The sequence below is a fragment of the Macrotis lagotis genome, chromosome X, assembly GCF_037893015.1.
Source record: "Macrotis lagotis isolate mMagLag1 chromosome X, bilby.v1.9.chrom.fasta, whole genome shotgun sequence".
In the NCBI taxonomy this organism is placed as follows: domain Eukaryota; kingdom Metazoa; phylum Chordata; class Mammalia; order Peramelemorphia; family Peramelidae; genus Macrotis; species Macrotis lagotis.
Genome location: NC_133666.1, coordinates 529780907 through 529799371, shown reverse-complemented (window position 1 = coordinate 529799371; position 18465 = coordinate 529780907). Strand labels below are relative to the sequence as shown.

The window sequence follows — 18465 nt, the reverse complement described above, 5'->3', positions numbered from 1 at the left end:
AGTCCCCCAGCTAAGTAAGTATTAAGTGTTGTCTGAAGTAGAATTTGAACTCAAGTCCTCCTGACTCTAGGGCCGGTGCTCTAACATTGTCCCACCTAGCTGGCCCTAGATTAAAGCTTCTAAAAGGAAATGAAGACATGAAAAGATAAGTTGGGGGGCGGCTAGGTGGCACAGTGGATAAAGCACCGGCCCTGGAGTCAGGAGTACCTGGGTTCAAATCCAATCTCAGACACTTAATAATTACCTAGCTGTGTGGCCTTGGGCAAGCCACTTAACACCATTTGCCTTGCAAAAACCTAAAAAAAAAAGCCCCCCAAAAAAGATAAATTGGTATAAAATATTTTTTATGACACCTCTTTGATCTCCTAAGGAAAATGTGTCACTCTAACTTCTTTGGAGAGCATTCAAATAAAATTTTCCATAAAAATCATAATCATACTAACTAGCATTTATACATTTATATACTTGAAAAACACTACAAATTTATTGCTTATAGTGTCACAACAACCCCAGGGTCTAGGTGTTATTATTATTTCACAAATAAGAAAATGGAGGCACAAAGAGGTTAAGTGACTTGCCCAGGGTCACACAGCTAGTATGTCTAGGGCATAGTAAATGTCTAAGGCAAGGTTTGAGTTTCAGTCTTCATAAGTTTTTGACAAGTTGATTTGTCTGCAAAAAAAGCAATCCTATTTAAAAACTATGTGCAGGTGTGGTAAGGTTGTATTTAAAGCATGCTAAATAGAATATAGATGATATCATAAGACATTACTTTTCAAGGTGAGGCCTCGGCCACATGTTTTTTGCCCTTGGTACATAATAATGCTTTCAGAATACAGATCTTTTTTACAAAGTATCCACAGCATCCACCTGGCTCCTACCTACCTTTCCAGCATGGTTCTACCTTTATCAACTCTATGACCCATTTAAACTGTCTGTGTTTAAAATTGTGTCTTGTTCCATTGCCCCTGAACAACCCCCCCCTCTATAGTCAGTGTTGTATTAGCAGAAAATAAGATTGCAAAGGGAAATCTGGAGGCCACGTATATTCCTATAGATATAAGGAATATAGATTAGAAATTGTATTAGATATTAACTAAAAGCCATATCCTGTTGATATATGCCAAATCACAGGAAACCTTCTAAGGGCTGCTTGTCAAGATTTCTAGGCTATGATATGTAAATTCCAGACAAAATCCAGACCTCCATACCTCTAGACCAGTAAGATATCGAAAAGATACTGGTAATTTTGAGTTTAAGTTTAATTTTGCTTTAAAGTTTTACCAGTAACTTTTCAGATGATTTAGATATATTAATGAACTAACCCCAAAATGGCACATCTAGGGGTTGTTCTAAGAAACCCTATAAAAATGAGACCTCTTCTTTCTCTGTTAGAATCATTCTACCAAGTGCTCCCAACTCTAATCCTTGGTTTTGTGAGTGATACTCTCTGTCTCTTCCTCTACCACACCCTTTTCCCCACATTGCCTTGCCTTCTTTCATCATCCTAATCCTTTCAGTGTCTTCCGGATAGGATTTTCTCCTAAAAATTATGTATTTTTTCATAAATTTTTTATGTAGTTATATATGTATACGCATAAATATTGTTCTCTATAACAGATGAGAGTCTTGACTGTAGGAACTGGTTTGTTTTTGTCTTTGTATTTCTAGTGCCTATGACAGTGGCTAGAATGTAGTTGGTATTTAATAAATGCTTGATTAAGATTGATTGCTCCTCTTTGGCTACTCTTCAACAATGCCTTTCCATATGAAATTAATGATGATTTATACAGTTTCACCATAGGGTTATTTTCACCTTATTCCAAATTAAACAGTAGGCCAAGACAGAAGCTTGGAATGAGTAGCTTTGGAAAACGTTTTATTTGTTTTGAGGCTTTCTTTGAATTTAATGTTGAATTATACAAATCAGAGAAAACACAGCCTTAAGATATATTCCTTCTCCATCTGTAAAAGTCAGTTACCTAGATATAATTATTTGTAGTAAGAAGAAATTCCAAGTTTGAAATTTTAACTCATACTCCCTGTAAAAATGAAATTTATTCCTTAACTGCCAGAATAGATCTCTTATATGTGATGAGGAAAAAATAGAAGTGAGAAATTATTTTAAACTTACTAATGGAAAAACAGGCAAAGTATAATTTTTAACACCATCTGAATGTATTTGTAGTTGTCAGTCTTATTAACAGACTATAGGCATGTGTTTTCCTATTACTTGAATGGAACCATCATGTCATTGAAATGGGAATATCCTCAAATGGCACAGATCACCATCTGATCATACCTATGCAATTATGCTCCATTTCTTCCTATAGACCCTGCAAAGAGAATCAATCCTAAGTGGGTGGAGACCTTCCTTTGGGTCTTTTGATATTTCATGAGTACTACTCTAGTGCTTGCACTATCTTTCAAAATTCATTCATTCATTTGTTCATTTGTTCATTCATTTGTTTTCATTCATATGCACATGTGTGTATAGATAGATAGATAGATAGATAGATAGATAGATAGATAGATATTTTTTTTGCAAGGCAATGGGTTTAAGTGGTTTGCCCAAGGCCACACAACTAGGTAATTATTAAGTGTCTGAGGTCAGATTTGAACTCAGATCCTCCTGACTCCAGGGCCCATGCTCTATCCAACTGTGCAACCTAGCCGCCCCAACATATATATTTTTAAGTTACAAAATTTTCTTCCACCCTCTCTTCCAAACCCTCTCCTCTTAGCAGCAGACAGTCAGGTTAGCATTGTACATACATATTTTGATAAACATGTTTATGTATTAGTGATTTTTGGTATGAGGAATTAGGATTAAGGGAAAGAGATACATAAGAGAGAATTTTTATTTAGTGTTCTCAAATTCTGAAGGGCTGGTTTTTCTTTTTTGTTTTGTTCTGTTTTTCTCCCTCTGGATGGGGATAACATTGTCCATAGCTGTTTATTTTTTGTGCCTTTGTCTATACACAGGACTGTCTGAATTAATCATTCTGCTGAGGCCTTGGGCCCTAAGGGGCTAACTAGGTTGCATGGCATTAGTGATTTAAAAATGCTTATGGAGAACTTAGTTGTAGATATATAAAATTGGAATAGGCTAAATGTTCTTAGATGCTTTTTGGTGAATCCTATCTTAACTAACGTCAAGAAGATGCTATCTCATTCTGATGCTTATCATGATTGACAGTTGTTTTGAGTTTGTTGTTATTGTGTCCCCTTGGGTACCAGGGCCCTTTTGACAGGCCTTGCTGATTTGAATAGCTTTTTGGATATTGGTTTGTAGTAAGTAAGTTGTGAAGTGGGGAGTGGGAAGTGGTAGTGATGCTATGGTTTTCCTTCATTTATTTATTCATTTATCATTATATCATCATATTCTTGTATATGTGCATTTATAACTTCAGAAATGCTATTACTTGTTGGCAGAATGGGCCCAGTGATAGGCACAAAAATATCTCATTGCCTTCCAGATATTGGAAAAATGTCTGCTACATTAGAAGCTTCCATAAGTCCAGACACTCTCCTAGGGGACTCCTAGATTGCTATTCAATAGAAAACATTAGCATTTCTGCCTCAGAATTAGTGAAGACAGGTTTTGGCCTCTGAATAGAATAGAACATTTTAATTTGAGAGCTAAGAGAAAATGGCAGGTGGGAGCCATATAGTATATTTGTTATTGCTATTGGGACTCCCCAAGGATGTGGCCTTATGGTGCAGTAACTTGCACTTGCAGACTCTTGCCTTGCTCTGGGGAATATCACACACCTGCTATTCCTGATCTAATCACACTAGGAAGGGTACATAAAACTGGAACAGATGATATATGGCCCCTTTCCCAGGAGTCAAAAAACCTGGGGTGCAAATCATACCTCACATTCACTACCTGTGTGACTTTGTACAAGTCATTATAAAATGAGACTGTGCAAGCCTTTCTAGCATTAGGGCTATTATCCTATGACTGTATTTACATCATTATGTTGCTAGACTCTCCAGACTCTTCTGCGTCACGAGACCCTATTTTTAGTCTCCTTCCCTGCCTTTTTCTTTGGGTTCAGAATAACTCACTAGGTCTAGTCTATATCCAGGAATCTCATTTTACATATAAACTCTTTTCTTGACTTGTACCTCCAGAACTTGACTTTCAATCTGCCTCAGCTAACCTTACTTTTTTACCTGGGCCTCCTTTCTGACTGAGGCCTTAGGGTCTGATTTTAGGTTTGGTCTATGTACTTTAAATCTTGGCTTCACTCTCAGAATTAACTGTAACCATAAACCTCTCCTTAGAACCAAAAACTAGCAATTCTGACACTTGGAACAAAGAACTAGGAACCTCTAAATAAAACCTCAGCATTTGGGTCAGATGATGCTAATGGAGAAGACTCATCTGCTTCCCTGGGAAAGGTAGATGTCTCATCTGTAAATTCAGAGAATTGTGCTACACAGCCTTAAAATCCCCTTCTAGCTTTGAAACTGATTTTATTGTTTGTTCAGAATCCTGGTACACAGTGAGTCTATGCTGGGGAGCCTGGCAGTGGGCAAGTTGGGCAAGACTAGACTGAGGAAGGAGCTCATACATAATGTGGGATGGCAGTTGCATGGTGGAAAGAACAATCTATCCTTCATAAAGCCCAGCCTACATTTATCTAGCCTACATTTATCTAGCCAAATCACCAAATCCTGGTTTTTCTAGTCCCTGGTTCCTTTTTTTTTTTTGGACCCTAGAATGTAGAGATATTGTGCTAATTGTGTAAGTAGCAGACTGGAGCACCTGGAACCAAAGACATCAGTTTAAAGGATATAATTATTAGGGGTTGTTGGAAGCTAAATCTTTATCTATTATAGTCAGTTGTTTCCTACTCCTTAAAGGAGTACCAGTGCTAAGAATACCACTTGAATTTTTATATATTAGAACCACTCCTTGCTCTAGTGAAGCTCATTTCCTTTATTATAGAGTGTGACCTTCCACCCATAATCCCCACCATTTACTACTACTGTATCTCACCTTATCTGGGATCCTAACGGTTTGTCCCTGTTTCTCTAAGATGCTCACATATCTAGCACTGACAGTATTAAAGAGGAGAAATCACTGCTCTTCCCAGAACTTTCTGATAATTTATTTGGGGTCTGGAACCAGTTATACTCTTATACCTCTAAATGTTTTAGTTGATTTTTCTTCTCTGATAAAAATAGCAGCATATAGATTTATTCTTAAAATAGCACCTATTTATTTCCTTTCAGTTGAAAGTCTCTAAACACATTTGTGATCAACAAAATTTCCCATCTATTATACAAAATTTAGAGTCCTATAGATAAATTAATTTTTAATATTTCTCTTCTCTTCTGTTTATTCCTCTCACTCAATGACTGTGGGTAATCCCCAAGGTTCAGTCTTCAACTCCTCTTTAACCTCTCCCTCAGATTTATCTACTATTGTGGTTTCAACTATCTTCTCTATGAAGATTACTTCCAGCCTGTATCTCCAGCCCTAATTTGAAATTTCCAGATGCCACCAGAATCTTTCCACCAAAGGCTTACTTACCTACATCCATTCAGAATTCTGGCATTATTGACTATAGAACAACAGGAGAAGAGAAGAGCATTTTTAAGGGAAAAATAAAAAGTTCAGTTTTAGAAATGTGTTTTAATTTTTATTCAAGTGCCATAGACCGTAAGATTCCTCAGTCATTTAAACTAAAAATTTTAGAGAAGTCTTTGACCTCTTCCCTCTCTTGCTGCTTCTATACAACCAAACAGCAAGTGCCATAATATTCCTTTCTATTCTCTCTGAAATGTAATTTTTATGCATTGCCCCTTTTCCCAAGGTCTTCAGTATCTTTTATATATGAAAATCCAGGGACCTTATCTTGGCAGTCAAGACTCTACCTAAACTATTTCCTACCTTTCATTCCACACTTATCTCTGTGACATGACTATGATGACCCAACCATGGTTTGTTCTATCCATTCCCTACTAGACTGTCCTTGGTAATTCTTACTCTCATGCCTTTATTCTTGCTGGACTTCTTACTTCAAATATTCTTCCTGCTACACAAGTAACTGATCTTTAAATCCCAACTCTAAGAAAACAGTGAATAAAAAGCATTTATTCTGCACCAAGCACTGTAATGAGTGGTAGAGATACAAAAATAAAAATAGCCCCTGCCCTCAAGGAGCTTACATCCTTATCAGGGGACCTGACTTTGGGAAGACTTGAGTGCTAATCCCTTCTCAGATAATTACTGTGTAACCTTGAGCAAACTCTCTGGGATTCAGTTCTCTCCTCTGGAAATGAGGGACCTGTCAGCTCTGAATTTGTGATCCTTTGATGCTATCAGAGACTGTACTGAAAGGAGAGTTGTCACCAGCAAAGGGCCCTTTGGCTTCCCAAGAAAAGCAGAGTTTTTAATGGTGACTGTACTGAAGTAGATTTAGACACCTTTCAGAGAGCAGTGACAGAATGATTTAATTGTGATTCCAGAACTGGAATGTAGAAGGAGAGAGGAAAGGCTGGAGGGCCATGGAGAGGGCAGGCAAGAAAGCGGGCAGGAAATAGAGAGTAGAACATAACTTGGCCAGAGCCTCCCTGAAATGATGGGTCAGGTGAAACACACATCTTTCAGGTTCATCGGTGCCTCAGGTTGGACTTCCAAAGGGGAAAGGAGTAGTGTCTAGACTATTGGAAGGTGACTGACAATAACATAACCAGGTAATAAGTGGGATCACTTAATATCTTCCCTCTTTTTCCTCTTCTCTAGAGTAGACTCAATTCCTACAGGAATGATTGTCAGGACCATTAATTTGGTGCTTATCATTTGTTGTCTTATATTATTAGTCACATTTTTGAGTCTGTATCTTCCCAATTAGACTATCAGCTCCTTTTAAGTGCCTTCTAAGTATATGTGGAATGCAAGCAGGCTCTTGATAAATATTAACTAATTGATTGTGATAATAGATTAACATCTTTTTAAATAGGAACCACATGCATTTGAAACAACTGCTTCAAGATATATTGGGAAAGAACCATAATGAGAGATTTCTGACTAACATCTCATTTGGATCTTTGTAAAAACTAATGAAGCTAATAAATTCTTTGTTTAGTATAGGTCCACTAAAGCAGAAACATCTTCAAAACATACTCCAGGAACATGAGAGATTATGGAACTTTAATTGAGGAAGTGTGATAAATATAGAGATAGCAAAATAAAATTAGCAATATTGATAATTTGGCTTCCACATATACAAGTTGAACTTTTGAAACAGTCTCTTAAACAAATCAGTATGACAAAAGAGTAAGAAAAAAAATCTCAGCAGTAACTATTATCACATCCCTGACCTTGCAAGGCCAATATCGTCAGGTTAATTTGAGTGATAAATAAAATGATGTATAAGTATATTCTCTAAAGATCCCTTGATATCAGGGAGGTGATACCAAAACAAACACTTGAATTTAATTTGATTGAGGGGTTGTGTTAAATTATCAACACAGTTTGTCTTCCAGAGTCATCTGGGTACAGTGGCTGGATATGGATCAGGATGACCGGAGATGGCCCTGGATGTGAGGAAATCAGGGTTAAGTGATTTGCCTAAGGTCACCTAGTGTCTGAGGCCAGATTCAAACTCCTCTCCTCCTGACTCCAAGACCAGTGCTCTATCCATGGTGCCACCTAACTGCACTCAGAGCTTAAACAATATTTGACACAGAGTAGGTACTTAATAAAAGTTTATTGATTGATGACCAAATTCCTTTAAAGTAGTATTTGACAAGAGTTTTTTAAATTGTCTCTGGTTCTTTCTCATGGTTGCTGAAGTTAATGGTTGTGTGTATGTATGTGTGTGTGTGTCTGTGTTGCTCGTGTGTTTGTGTCTTTGTGTGTGTGTGTGTGTGTGTGTGTATGTATGTGTATTAATAAAAGGTAGGGGAGATCAGAGAAAATTTGTAGCCTGAGGAGATGCTATTATCAAGCATCCTTAAAGCCTTGGAAAATACTCCAAAGTCCCCTTCTAGATGGCTACAAAAGCCTTTTTAAATCTCCTCTATTCTAATTAAACCTGAATTTCTTCAAGTGCCAACATTCAAGATAAATAAAAAACTACTTTAGCAAATTTAGTCTGTAGAAGAGAAAGCTTACTGGGAGGGATGATGACTGCCTACAAGTATTTGAAAGGATGCTATGGAGAAGAGACATTGTTTTCTTGGACAGGGGACCAGCCTTAGTCAGAGAACCCTGGCTGCACATGCTGCCTCTGATAGACACACATCAGGAGCTGACCATGGTCAAGTTACTTTATCTCTCACTATTAACAAATAACCTTATCAGACTTTAAATTTCAGACAGTTTGCAGCAGTGGAGAGAATTTCTGTACTGAGTTCCATATAAAAATAAACATATAGAAAGTTGGAATTAGATTTATTCTACTTGGTCCCAGGAGACAGAACCAGAATCAGGAAATGAAGTCTGCTTAAAGGAGGTTTCAGTTCAATAGAAGGAAAAACTTCCAAATAACTGAAGTCAGTAAGTCAATAAACAGATTTAGCATGTACTAAGTGTCAGGAAACTCAGTAGCACAGTGGCTAGAACACTGGGCTTTGAATCAGAAGACTCATCTTCATGAATTCAAAGCCAGCCTCAGATGCTTAGTAGCTGTGTGACCCTGGGCAAGTCACTTAACTCTGTTTGCCCAGTTCCTAATCTGTAAAATGAGGTGGAGAAAGAAGTGGTAAATCACTCTAGAGTCTTTGCCAAGAAAATCCCAAATGGGATCATGAATTGTTGAACATGACTGAAATGACATAGCAACAACAACAATAAAAATGTTAGGCACTATGCTAAGCACTGGCAATACAAAGAAAGGCAAAGGACAATCCCTTTTTTCAAAGCTATCCAAAAGTGAAATGGAATACTTCATAAGGAACTGAGTTTCTTGTCATTTGAATTCTTCAAGTTTAAGCTGAAGGACTACTTGGGGAGTAGGATTGGTAAAGGAGACATTGTAAAGAGAATTTTTATTCAGATATATGTTTGATTTCAACACCTCTAACATCCCTTCCATCCTTGAGATTCTATGATTAATATAGAAAATGAACTACATTTTATAATGCTTTGTTCTTCTGTTTTGATTAATTATGCTACTAGTATTTCTATAATTTCAGTTTCTGCTATTTTTCATTATAAATATATAATACTTCAAATGTATTGTGGGCTAAATAGGCTTTTGTGGCCTGACCTGAAAATCTAGCCATTTATAACATTATTGGTGTGGGAAAATGAGAATTCTTAGTTCCAAACAATGACACACAAATGAATTTTTAGAAGAAAACAATCTATGTGTTTGATGTGCTACTGTGTACCTCAGTGGCAATGGCCAACTCATTCTTATTGAAGCAAAAATGACTATTCACCAAGCATTTTGGTAACATCACCAAGATCCAGTTCACTAAGCACATGTGAAACATCTGTGGTTGTAGTGAGGAACCATAGAAAAGCAAAATAAAAAAAAAAACCTAGGAAAGTAGAATAAGGAAGGAAGAAGTAAAAGGCAAAAACCAAAAATCACTAATAAAAGTCTGAAGAAACATTGCTACAGTGGCACAAAAAAGACAGTGGAATGGATAAAGAAAGATAAAGAGGTGGTCAGGAAACCAAACTAAAGGTTAAAAGCAGAAGACTTAGAAAAGCCACAGTTTTGTAAATGAAGACTTCAAAGAAAGTACAGCAAAAATCCGATGGAATATTATTATTCCATAAAGAATGAAGAAAATGAGGAATTAATAGAAATAGAAAGGCTTGGATAAATGATGCAGAGTGAGAAAAACAGAAAGCAAAGAGCAATGTAAAGATAGAGGCTGGATCCATGACTTCATTGGAATAGGGATCTGATAGTTGAGGAAACTCCCTCTACTTCTGCTGGTTGATAATTTCTCTGCATCTTAGAGTTGTAGGGAATTACCTAGAATAAAGAATTCAAACAAGTGCCTCTATATTATATTAAAATGTGAATGGAAAATATTTAACAGAATAAATAAAAAGATAGTTGTTGGTGGTCAGTCATAACAAACTCTTGATGCCCAATTTGAGGTTTTCTTGGCAGAAATACTCGGTTGATTTTCCATTTCTTCCTTTAGCTCATTTTATAGATGAGGAAACTGGGGCAGATAGGGTCAAGTGACTTGCCCAATGTCACATAGCTAGTAAGTATCTGAGGTCACATTTGAACTAAGGAAGAGGAGTCTTCCTAAGTCCAAGCCCGGTGCTCTGTCTACCTTGCCACCTAGATGCCCCCAAATGTAGTAGAATATACATAAAGTTAGTATGTATTTTTCTAGGCTAACATGTGTGTGACCTGTAGGGATCATTATGTAAACTTCAGTGACTCCATTTTTATTTGGGTTTGACACCACTGATCTAAGTACAGTAGGTACAAGGTCACATAGTCAATAAGGCTTAGGGGTAGAATTTGAACTCAGATGTTCCTTTACTCTGAAGCTAGCTTTCTATTATTTTTTGCTGCCTCTTAAGAAAAACAAAGAAAAAGAAGGAACGTCCCTACTGCAATTATCTCCCATTTATCTGTTCTTTATATTCTATGACTTTAGAGGTCATGCAATAGTAGAATGAGATTTCAATACTACTTGGGTTCAAGTCCCTCTGCTGCCATTCAATAGTTGAGTATCCATAGCAAGTTATTTAGTTTCTCTGTGCCTTTCTCTCCTCATCTCTAAAATGGAAATACTCAAATTTGCTTTATCTATCTATCTAAGGGATCTAGGGAGGTAATGTTTGCAAAGTAGGAAATACAAATAAAACATCTTTATGAATTCTTCAGCAAAAATGGGGAAACTTTCCAGTTAAAAGGATAGCTACAATGACAGGAATACCAAATCTGATTTTTACAGATCAATATTAGCAAAGAAGGAAAGTAAACATAAAACAAGGAAGGGGAAAAATTAATAAAAGTGAGTGAGAGAGAGAGAGAGAGAGAGAGAGAGAGAGAGAGAGAGAGAGAGAATTAGTATTTACTTGCCCATTTGTAACTATTTCTAAGGATTCATCACTCCATTTCTAGAGATTCATCCCTAATGATGATGATGGCTAACATTTTTACAGTGTTTTTTTATGTACCAGATGCTAAATGCTTTACAATTATTAAAACAATTTATCTCACTTGATCTTCCCTATAACCTTAGGAGAGTGGTGTTTTTATCATCTCCAATTTATTGAAGAAACCAAGGCGAAAGAGCTGATGGGACTTGATCAAAGTCACTCATCTTTTTTGTTGTTGTTGTTTTTAATATTTTTTATTTTGAGTTTTACTATTTTTTCCCTAATCTTACTTCCCTCCCCCCACTCCCCACAGAAAGCAATTTGTCAGTCTTTACATAGTTTCCATGGCATACATTGATCCAAATTGAGTGTGATGAGAGAGAAATCATATCCTTGATGAAGAAACATAAAGTATGAGATAGCAAGATCAGACAATATGATATCAGTTTATTTTCTGAATTTAAGGTAATAGTCTTTGTTCAAACTCCACAGTTGTTTCTCTGGATACAGATGGTATCATCACAGAGAGTCCCAAATTGTCCCTGATTGTTACACTGATGGAATGAATGAGTCCATCAAGGTTGAACATCACCCCCATGTGGCTGTTAGGGTGTACAGTGTTTTTCTGGTTCTGTTCCTCTCACTCAGCATCAGTTCATGCAAATTCCTCCAGGCTTCCCTGAATTCCCATCCCTCCTGGTTTCTAATAGAACAATAGTGTTCCATGACATACATATACCACAGTTTGCTAAGCCATTCCTCAACTGAAGAACATTTACTTGATTTCCAATTCTTTGCCACCACATGCTATGAATATTTTTGTACAAGTGATGTTTTTACCCTTTTTCATCATCTCTTCAGGGTATAGACCCAGTAGTGGTATTGCTGGATCAAAGGGTATGGCCATTTTTGTTGTCCTTCAGGTGTAGTTCCAAATTTCTCTCCAGAAAGGTTGGATGAGTTCACAGTTCCACCAGCAATGTAATAGTGTCCCAGATATCCCACAATCCTTCCAACAATGATTATTATCCTTTCTGGTCATATTGGCCAGTCTGAGAGGTGTGAGGTGGTACCTCAGAGAAGCTTTAATTTTCATTTCTCTAATAAGTAATGATTTAGAGCAATTTTTCATATGACTGTGGTTTGCTTTGATCTCCTCATCTGTAAATTGCCTTTGCATATCCTTTGACCATTTGTCAATTGGGGAATGGCTTTTTTTAAAAATATGACTCAGTTCTCTGTATATTTTAGAAATGAGTCTTTTGTCAGAAACATTAATTGTAAAGATTGTTTCCCAGTTTACTAAATTTCTTTTGATCGTGGTTACAATGGTTTTGCCTGTGCAAAAGCTTTTTAATTTAATGTAATTGAAGTCATCTAGTTTGTTTTTATTGATGTTTTCCATCAATTCCTTAGTCATAAACTGCTCTCCTTTCCATAGATCTGACAGGTAAACTAGTCCTTGATCTTCTAATTTGCTTATAGTATTGTTTTGTATGTCTAAATCCTGTATCCATTTGGAGCTTATCTTGGTATATGTTGTGAGGTGTTGGTCTAATCTAAGTTTCTTCCATACTAACTTCCATTTTTCCCAGCAGTTTTTATTCAAAGAGAGAGTGTTTATCCCAATAGCTGGACTCTTTGGGTTTATCAAATAGCAGATTACCATAATCGTCTCCTCCTTTTGCACCACTGGTCCACCACTCTATTTCTTAGCCAATACCAGACAGGTAGGGCTAAGCCCCCTTCTTTTGCACTTTTTTCATTAAATCCCTGGAAATTCTTGACTTTTTATTTCTTCATATGAATTTAACTACAACTTTTTCTAACTCATTTAAGTAATTTTTTGGAATTTTGATTGGTAGGGCACTAAACAGGTAGTTTAGTTTTGGTAGAATTGTCATTTTTATTATATTAGCTCTACCTATCTGTGAGCAGTTGATGTTTGCCCAATTATTTAAATCTGATTTAATTTGTATGTGAAGTGTTTTATAATTGTTTTCAAAAAGTTTCTGAGTCTATCTTGGTAAATAGACTCCCAGGTATTTTATATTGTCTGAGGTTACTTTGAATGGAATTTATCTTTCTAGCTCTTCCTGCTGCATCTTGCTAGTCATATATAGAAAAGTTGAGGATTTATGAGGGTTTATTTTATATCCTGCAACTTTGCTAAAATTGCTAATTGTTTCTAGTAGTTTTTTAGATGATTTCTTCGAATTCTCTAGGTAGACCATCATGTCATTTGCAAAGAGTGAAAGTTTTGTTTCTTCCTTCCCAATTCTAATTCCTTCAATTTCTTTTTATTCTCTAATTGCTGAAGCTAACATTTCTAATACAATATTTAATAGTAGTAGTGATAATGGGCATCCTTGTTTCACCCCTGATCTTATTGGGAATGCCTCTAGCCTTTCCTCATTGAATACAATGCTTGTTGATGGTTTCAGATAGATACTGCTCATTATTTTAAGGAATATTTCATTTATTCCTATAACACTCTCTAGTGTTTTTAGTAGGAATAGGTGCTATATTTTGGCAAAAGTTTTTTTCAGCATCTACTGATAATGACCATATGATATCTGATAGGTTTGTTGTTGATATAATTGATTATACTAACAGTTTTCCTAATATTGAACCAACCCTACATTCCTGGGATGAATCCTACTTGGTCAAAATATATTATCCTAGTGATAATTTCTTGTAATCATTTTGCTAAGAGTTTTTGTTTAAGATTTTTGCATCTATAATCATCAGGGAAATAGAACTATAATTTTCTTTCTCTGTTTTAACTCTTCCTGGTTTAGGTATCAGTACCATATTGATTTCATAGAAAGAATTAGGCAGAGTTCCATCTTCCCCTATTTTTCCAAAGAATTTATATAGAATTGGAACCAATTGTTCCTTAAATGTTTGGTAGAATTCACTTGTGAATCCATCATGCCCTGGAGATTTTTTTCTTAGGGAGTTCAATGATGGCTTGTTGAATTTCTTTTACTGAGATAGGATTGTTTACATATTTAATCTCCTCTCCATTTAACCTAGGCGACTTATATTTTTGTAAATATTCATCCATTTCACTTAAATTGTCAAATTTATCGGCATAGAGTTGGGCAAAATAATTCTGAATTATTACTTTAATTTCCTCCTCATTGGTGGTGAGTTTACCTCAAAGTCACTCTTCTAGCAGATATCTGAAGTCAGATTTGAGCTTGGGCTTTCCTAGCTATAGGCCTGACAATATTCATTACCCCACCTACATGTCTCAGTATATGATGAATTTTGTGGGTTTTATAGTTTTATAGAAAAAAAACCCGTACTGTATCTCTGTATCAGTGAAATATTGATAACTTAATTAATATAGCATTTTAAGATTTAGGAGATGCTTTGCATAAATCATCTCATTTGATTAAGATGACATTCCTCTGAAATTCCTTAGAATTTTTTTACCAGAGGAGGAAAGTAAGGCTCATAGAAGCTTTTACCTTGAGTCCTCTTTGTTGTTGAGCATTGCTAAGAGTGAATTTGTGTAATAGTTTTTCTTAGAATAAGTTTTGTTATGTTTGCCTCAAAATTTGATATTGTGAACCTGTTAGTAAATTTTTTTTAAACTAAGTACAGTGTCTTTGTTTTGCCTGAATGTAAGACATAGAATCATCTTTCCAGTACTGAAAAGTTAAGAGACATAGTGATTGAGAGAAAAACCTGAGTCTAGAAATGGTGTTCTGTTACAGTGACATACAACAGTTGTTTCCACAGCCAGGGACTTTTTACAGAAAATATTTACATGCATCATGTCTGACAATTGCTGTCAAACCTTCCTGCTTTGTTCCTCAATTGATTTCTTGGGTACTAGAGCATAGTTTATCTCAGTTTGCTCACACTTCTCTGGTATTCTGGACTCACCATTTGCTTTCCACCCTTTGTTTTCCCTATTATAAGGTTACATATATCTACCTCTCCCCCCCACCCCCATTTTCTTTAACATATTCCTTTCTTTGTTCATGTTCACTCTTGTATTTTTGTCTTAACTTCTCTGTTTGAGCATCAAAGTTTTTAACAGCCCCAAACTTTTCATCAGGAATATCTAGAAGTTCTCTATTTCATTATTTATACATACATAAACACACATACACCTAAATAAATGTGTTCCAATCAATCTGAGCCTGATAATCAGGAAGAAAAATAAACATCCTCTACCTTTACCTTGATACATGGCTTCTCCTTCTGCAGCAGACCTCTTTGCCATTATTGTTACTTTGCCCTTGTTGCCTCCCATCTAGGGCCCTCTCCAGTCATCCTGATTCATATCTGGTCCCTGGACCCAGATGACTCTGGTGGAGAAAGTGAGGTTGGTGACTTCGCAGCCTCCCCTCATTCTTATCCATTTCATATGTTGGTCATGGCATCACTTTGCCTGATGTCATGAACTTCTTCCAGAATGAAGGACAAACAACAGCTAGAGAGCTCTACACAGTGAGCACTTGGCTCATTATCTGTAGGTTTTTCTATTTCCTGTTACCAACCTGGGCTGGAAAATGATTCATTGTGAATTTTTCTTGGGTTTCCCCATCAGAATTTGATGTGGTGTGTTTTCTAGATCTGTTTAGAAGAGTTTTGATAGGGAACTCACCGTCCTTCCTGCTCCTCTGCCTTCTTGGCTCCCTCTCTTTCCTCATATAGTTTTCATACTTAGTAAATACTCATGTGATATTAATGTTCTCCTTTCTCACCTCTGTTAAATTTAACCTAAGTACCACTCTTTCAGGAGAATTTTCATGTCCTTCACCCCCTCAGCCCCATTATTAGTGGCATCCCCTCTGTGATTACCTTCTATCCATTCAGTTCATGTTATCTTATATGTGTAGAGGGTGTTTTATCTTACTTGTTGGAATATAACCTCCTTTAGAGAAGGGACTTTTTACTTTCTCTTTGTATCCTTAGCATTTTATTATATTCCTGAAACATCGCTACTCTTTAATAAATACTTGTCAATTGGTTGTACTGAATAATGTGGAAATATTACATGAATCTCTTAAATCCTTGATTATCATCCTTAAAATCATTTTATTTTTTGGAAGCTGGTGCTCAAAACAATATTGGATGGGCCTTTGGTCTGGGATTGGAGAGGCTGGCCATGATCCTGTATAACATCCCTGACATTCGCCTATTTTGGAGCGAAGATGAGAGATTTCTGAAACAGTTTTGTGTGCCTGATATCAACCAGGATATACAATTTCAGGTAAGAGCATTTGCAAGAAATATGTAAGCATGTGTTTTGTGAATTTAACAGTGTTTGACACAGTAGGCACTTAATAAATGTTCATTAATCATTTTATTAATTAGAATGAAATGACTAAGAAGTTGAAAAGAAACAAACTTTAATAATTAAACAGTGAGGCTTTGATAGAAGAGTATTTATTTCCCTAGTTGTGGTTAGAGAACAGTCTTCACTGAAAATGTGATATATAAGTAGTATTATAGTGACAAGGTGTTGGTATTGTAGAACCTTTGATGCAGAGATTGATGGTTGTGTGGTAATAAAAATAACTCATATTTAGATGGATCTTAAAGGTTTGAGAAATACTTTCTTCAGAAAAACCCTGTGATATCTAGGGTGCATATATTGTTGCTCTGTTACAGAAAAAGAAACCCAGGATCTGAGAGGTTAATTCATATGCCTAATATCCCTCAGGTAGTAAGAGTCAGAGGTAAGAATGGAACTGACTTTGGACTGTCCAAAATCCATTCATTGGGCTATTCATTTACATCAAGCAACAGATTGTTAATCATTAATATTTCGGGTCAAAAAGATTTTGTCATATAGACTTAAATGTTAGCTTACACAAACATGACTGTCATTCTTTATTCTAGCCTCAGTCTATTAACTCACTTTTAAATTAAAACACATAAATGCACACAATAAGCACCCTAAGATCATTGAATGTTAAACCTGACTGAAAGTATGTCACAGTGGTCTGGCACAAGACTTGTGATCAGGATTACCTGGGTTCAAATAACACCTTAGAAGTTTAGTAGTTGTGAGACCTCTTTTTGCCCCAGTTTCCTCATCTGTAGAATGATGAGAGTGAATTAAATGTCCTTCAAGAGTCCTTCTAGTTCTAAATCAGTGATCCAAGATTCTTTCATATTATGGTTCACTTTACCAAATTCAGCATATGAACCATCATTACCCTGGTGACTTCAAAAATACTTAGAAGCAATCTAAATCCCTTGTCTGAGATGTCTGTATTCTCTCCTCTATTTTGTTCCATATTCCATAGAATCAAGAGGTATCATCTTCCTACTTGCATTCTCACTAGTCATCTCTACATAATCTCAAATTTAGGAATTTGTTATATGGAGGGTAACCACTAAAATTCAGATTGGGTTTATTTATTTATTTATTTGTTTATTTTGGGTTTTTGCAAGGCAGTGAGGTTAAGTGGCTTGCCCAAGGCCACACGGCTAGGTAATTATTAAGGGTCTGAGACCGGATTTGAACCCAGATACTCCTGACTCCAGGGCCAGTGCTTCATCCACTGCGCCACCTAGCCACCCCTAAAATTCAGATTGTTTAATAAATGCATGTACATGGAGATAATTTCTAAACCATAAATCTTAGAGAAATATTCCTGTTATTTTTTTTTTTTTAGTTTCCATAGTGTACCATGTGTCTTACTTATTGTGTATTTATATTCGCAATTTATGTTGTTGCAAATTATCTGTTATGGGTTAAATGGTTCTATTCATGCATAAGGAAACAACTCTTTATAGCTTAGAATGAATAATAATCAAAGTTTGTGTCATTCTTGTGGGAAAGATGGATAGATGTGGATGAGACAGCCATACCATATGATTGATTCATATATGACTGAATAGCAGAATCAAAAGAGACTTTAATGGGTCAGTATCAGCTTACAAGTTTAGAAGGGAGTACCCCAAGGATCCTTGATTGGCCTTAATGCTCTTTTGTATTTTTATTTATGACTTGCATAAATGTCATGTTACAAAAAAAATTTTTGACAAGTAGGGACATTGGGTCATATCTAATTAGATTTATTTTAACAAAAATTGACATTAAATTTAGGTTTAAAAAATAATTCCAAAAGTACAAGATGATAGAAAGGTGACTAGATTCATTTGAAAAAGTCATGGGAGAAGAGAAGTTAGAGGACTGCAAGCTGAGCGTGAATCTACTAGTGCTAACCTTGGTTGAATGTACAGGTCAAACTTGATGATAATTCTTTGTACCCTTCTTTGATTAGACCATATCCAGACTGTTTATTCATTTCTAGATACCACACTTTAGTAAGGACATCAATAAATTAAAAAGGGGAAACCAGGATAAAGACTTTGAGTTCATACCATATAACAAAGATCGAAAGAACTGATGGTATTTGAACAGGAAAAGAGAAGAA

General features: G+C 36.0%; 1 protein-coding gene across 7 annotated transcripts in view; it reads left to right on the top strand.

The window, feature by feature from the left end:
* FARS2 (phenylalanyl-tRNA synthetase 2, mitochondrial) overlaps nucleotides 1-18465 on the top strand; it is a 662046-nt gene that overhangs the window by 378275 nt on the left and 265306 nt on the right. For all 7 annotated transcript variants that reach the window (XM_074208467.1, XM_074208461.1, XM_074208465.1 and 4 more), the window contains one exon: nucleotides 16126-16286. In XM_074208467.1, the coding sequence (XP_074064568.1) occupies nucleotides 16126-16286 (161 nt within the window). The remainder of the gene's footprint in view (nucleotides 1-16125; nucleotides 16287-18465) is intronic.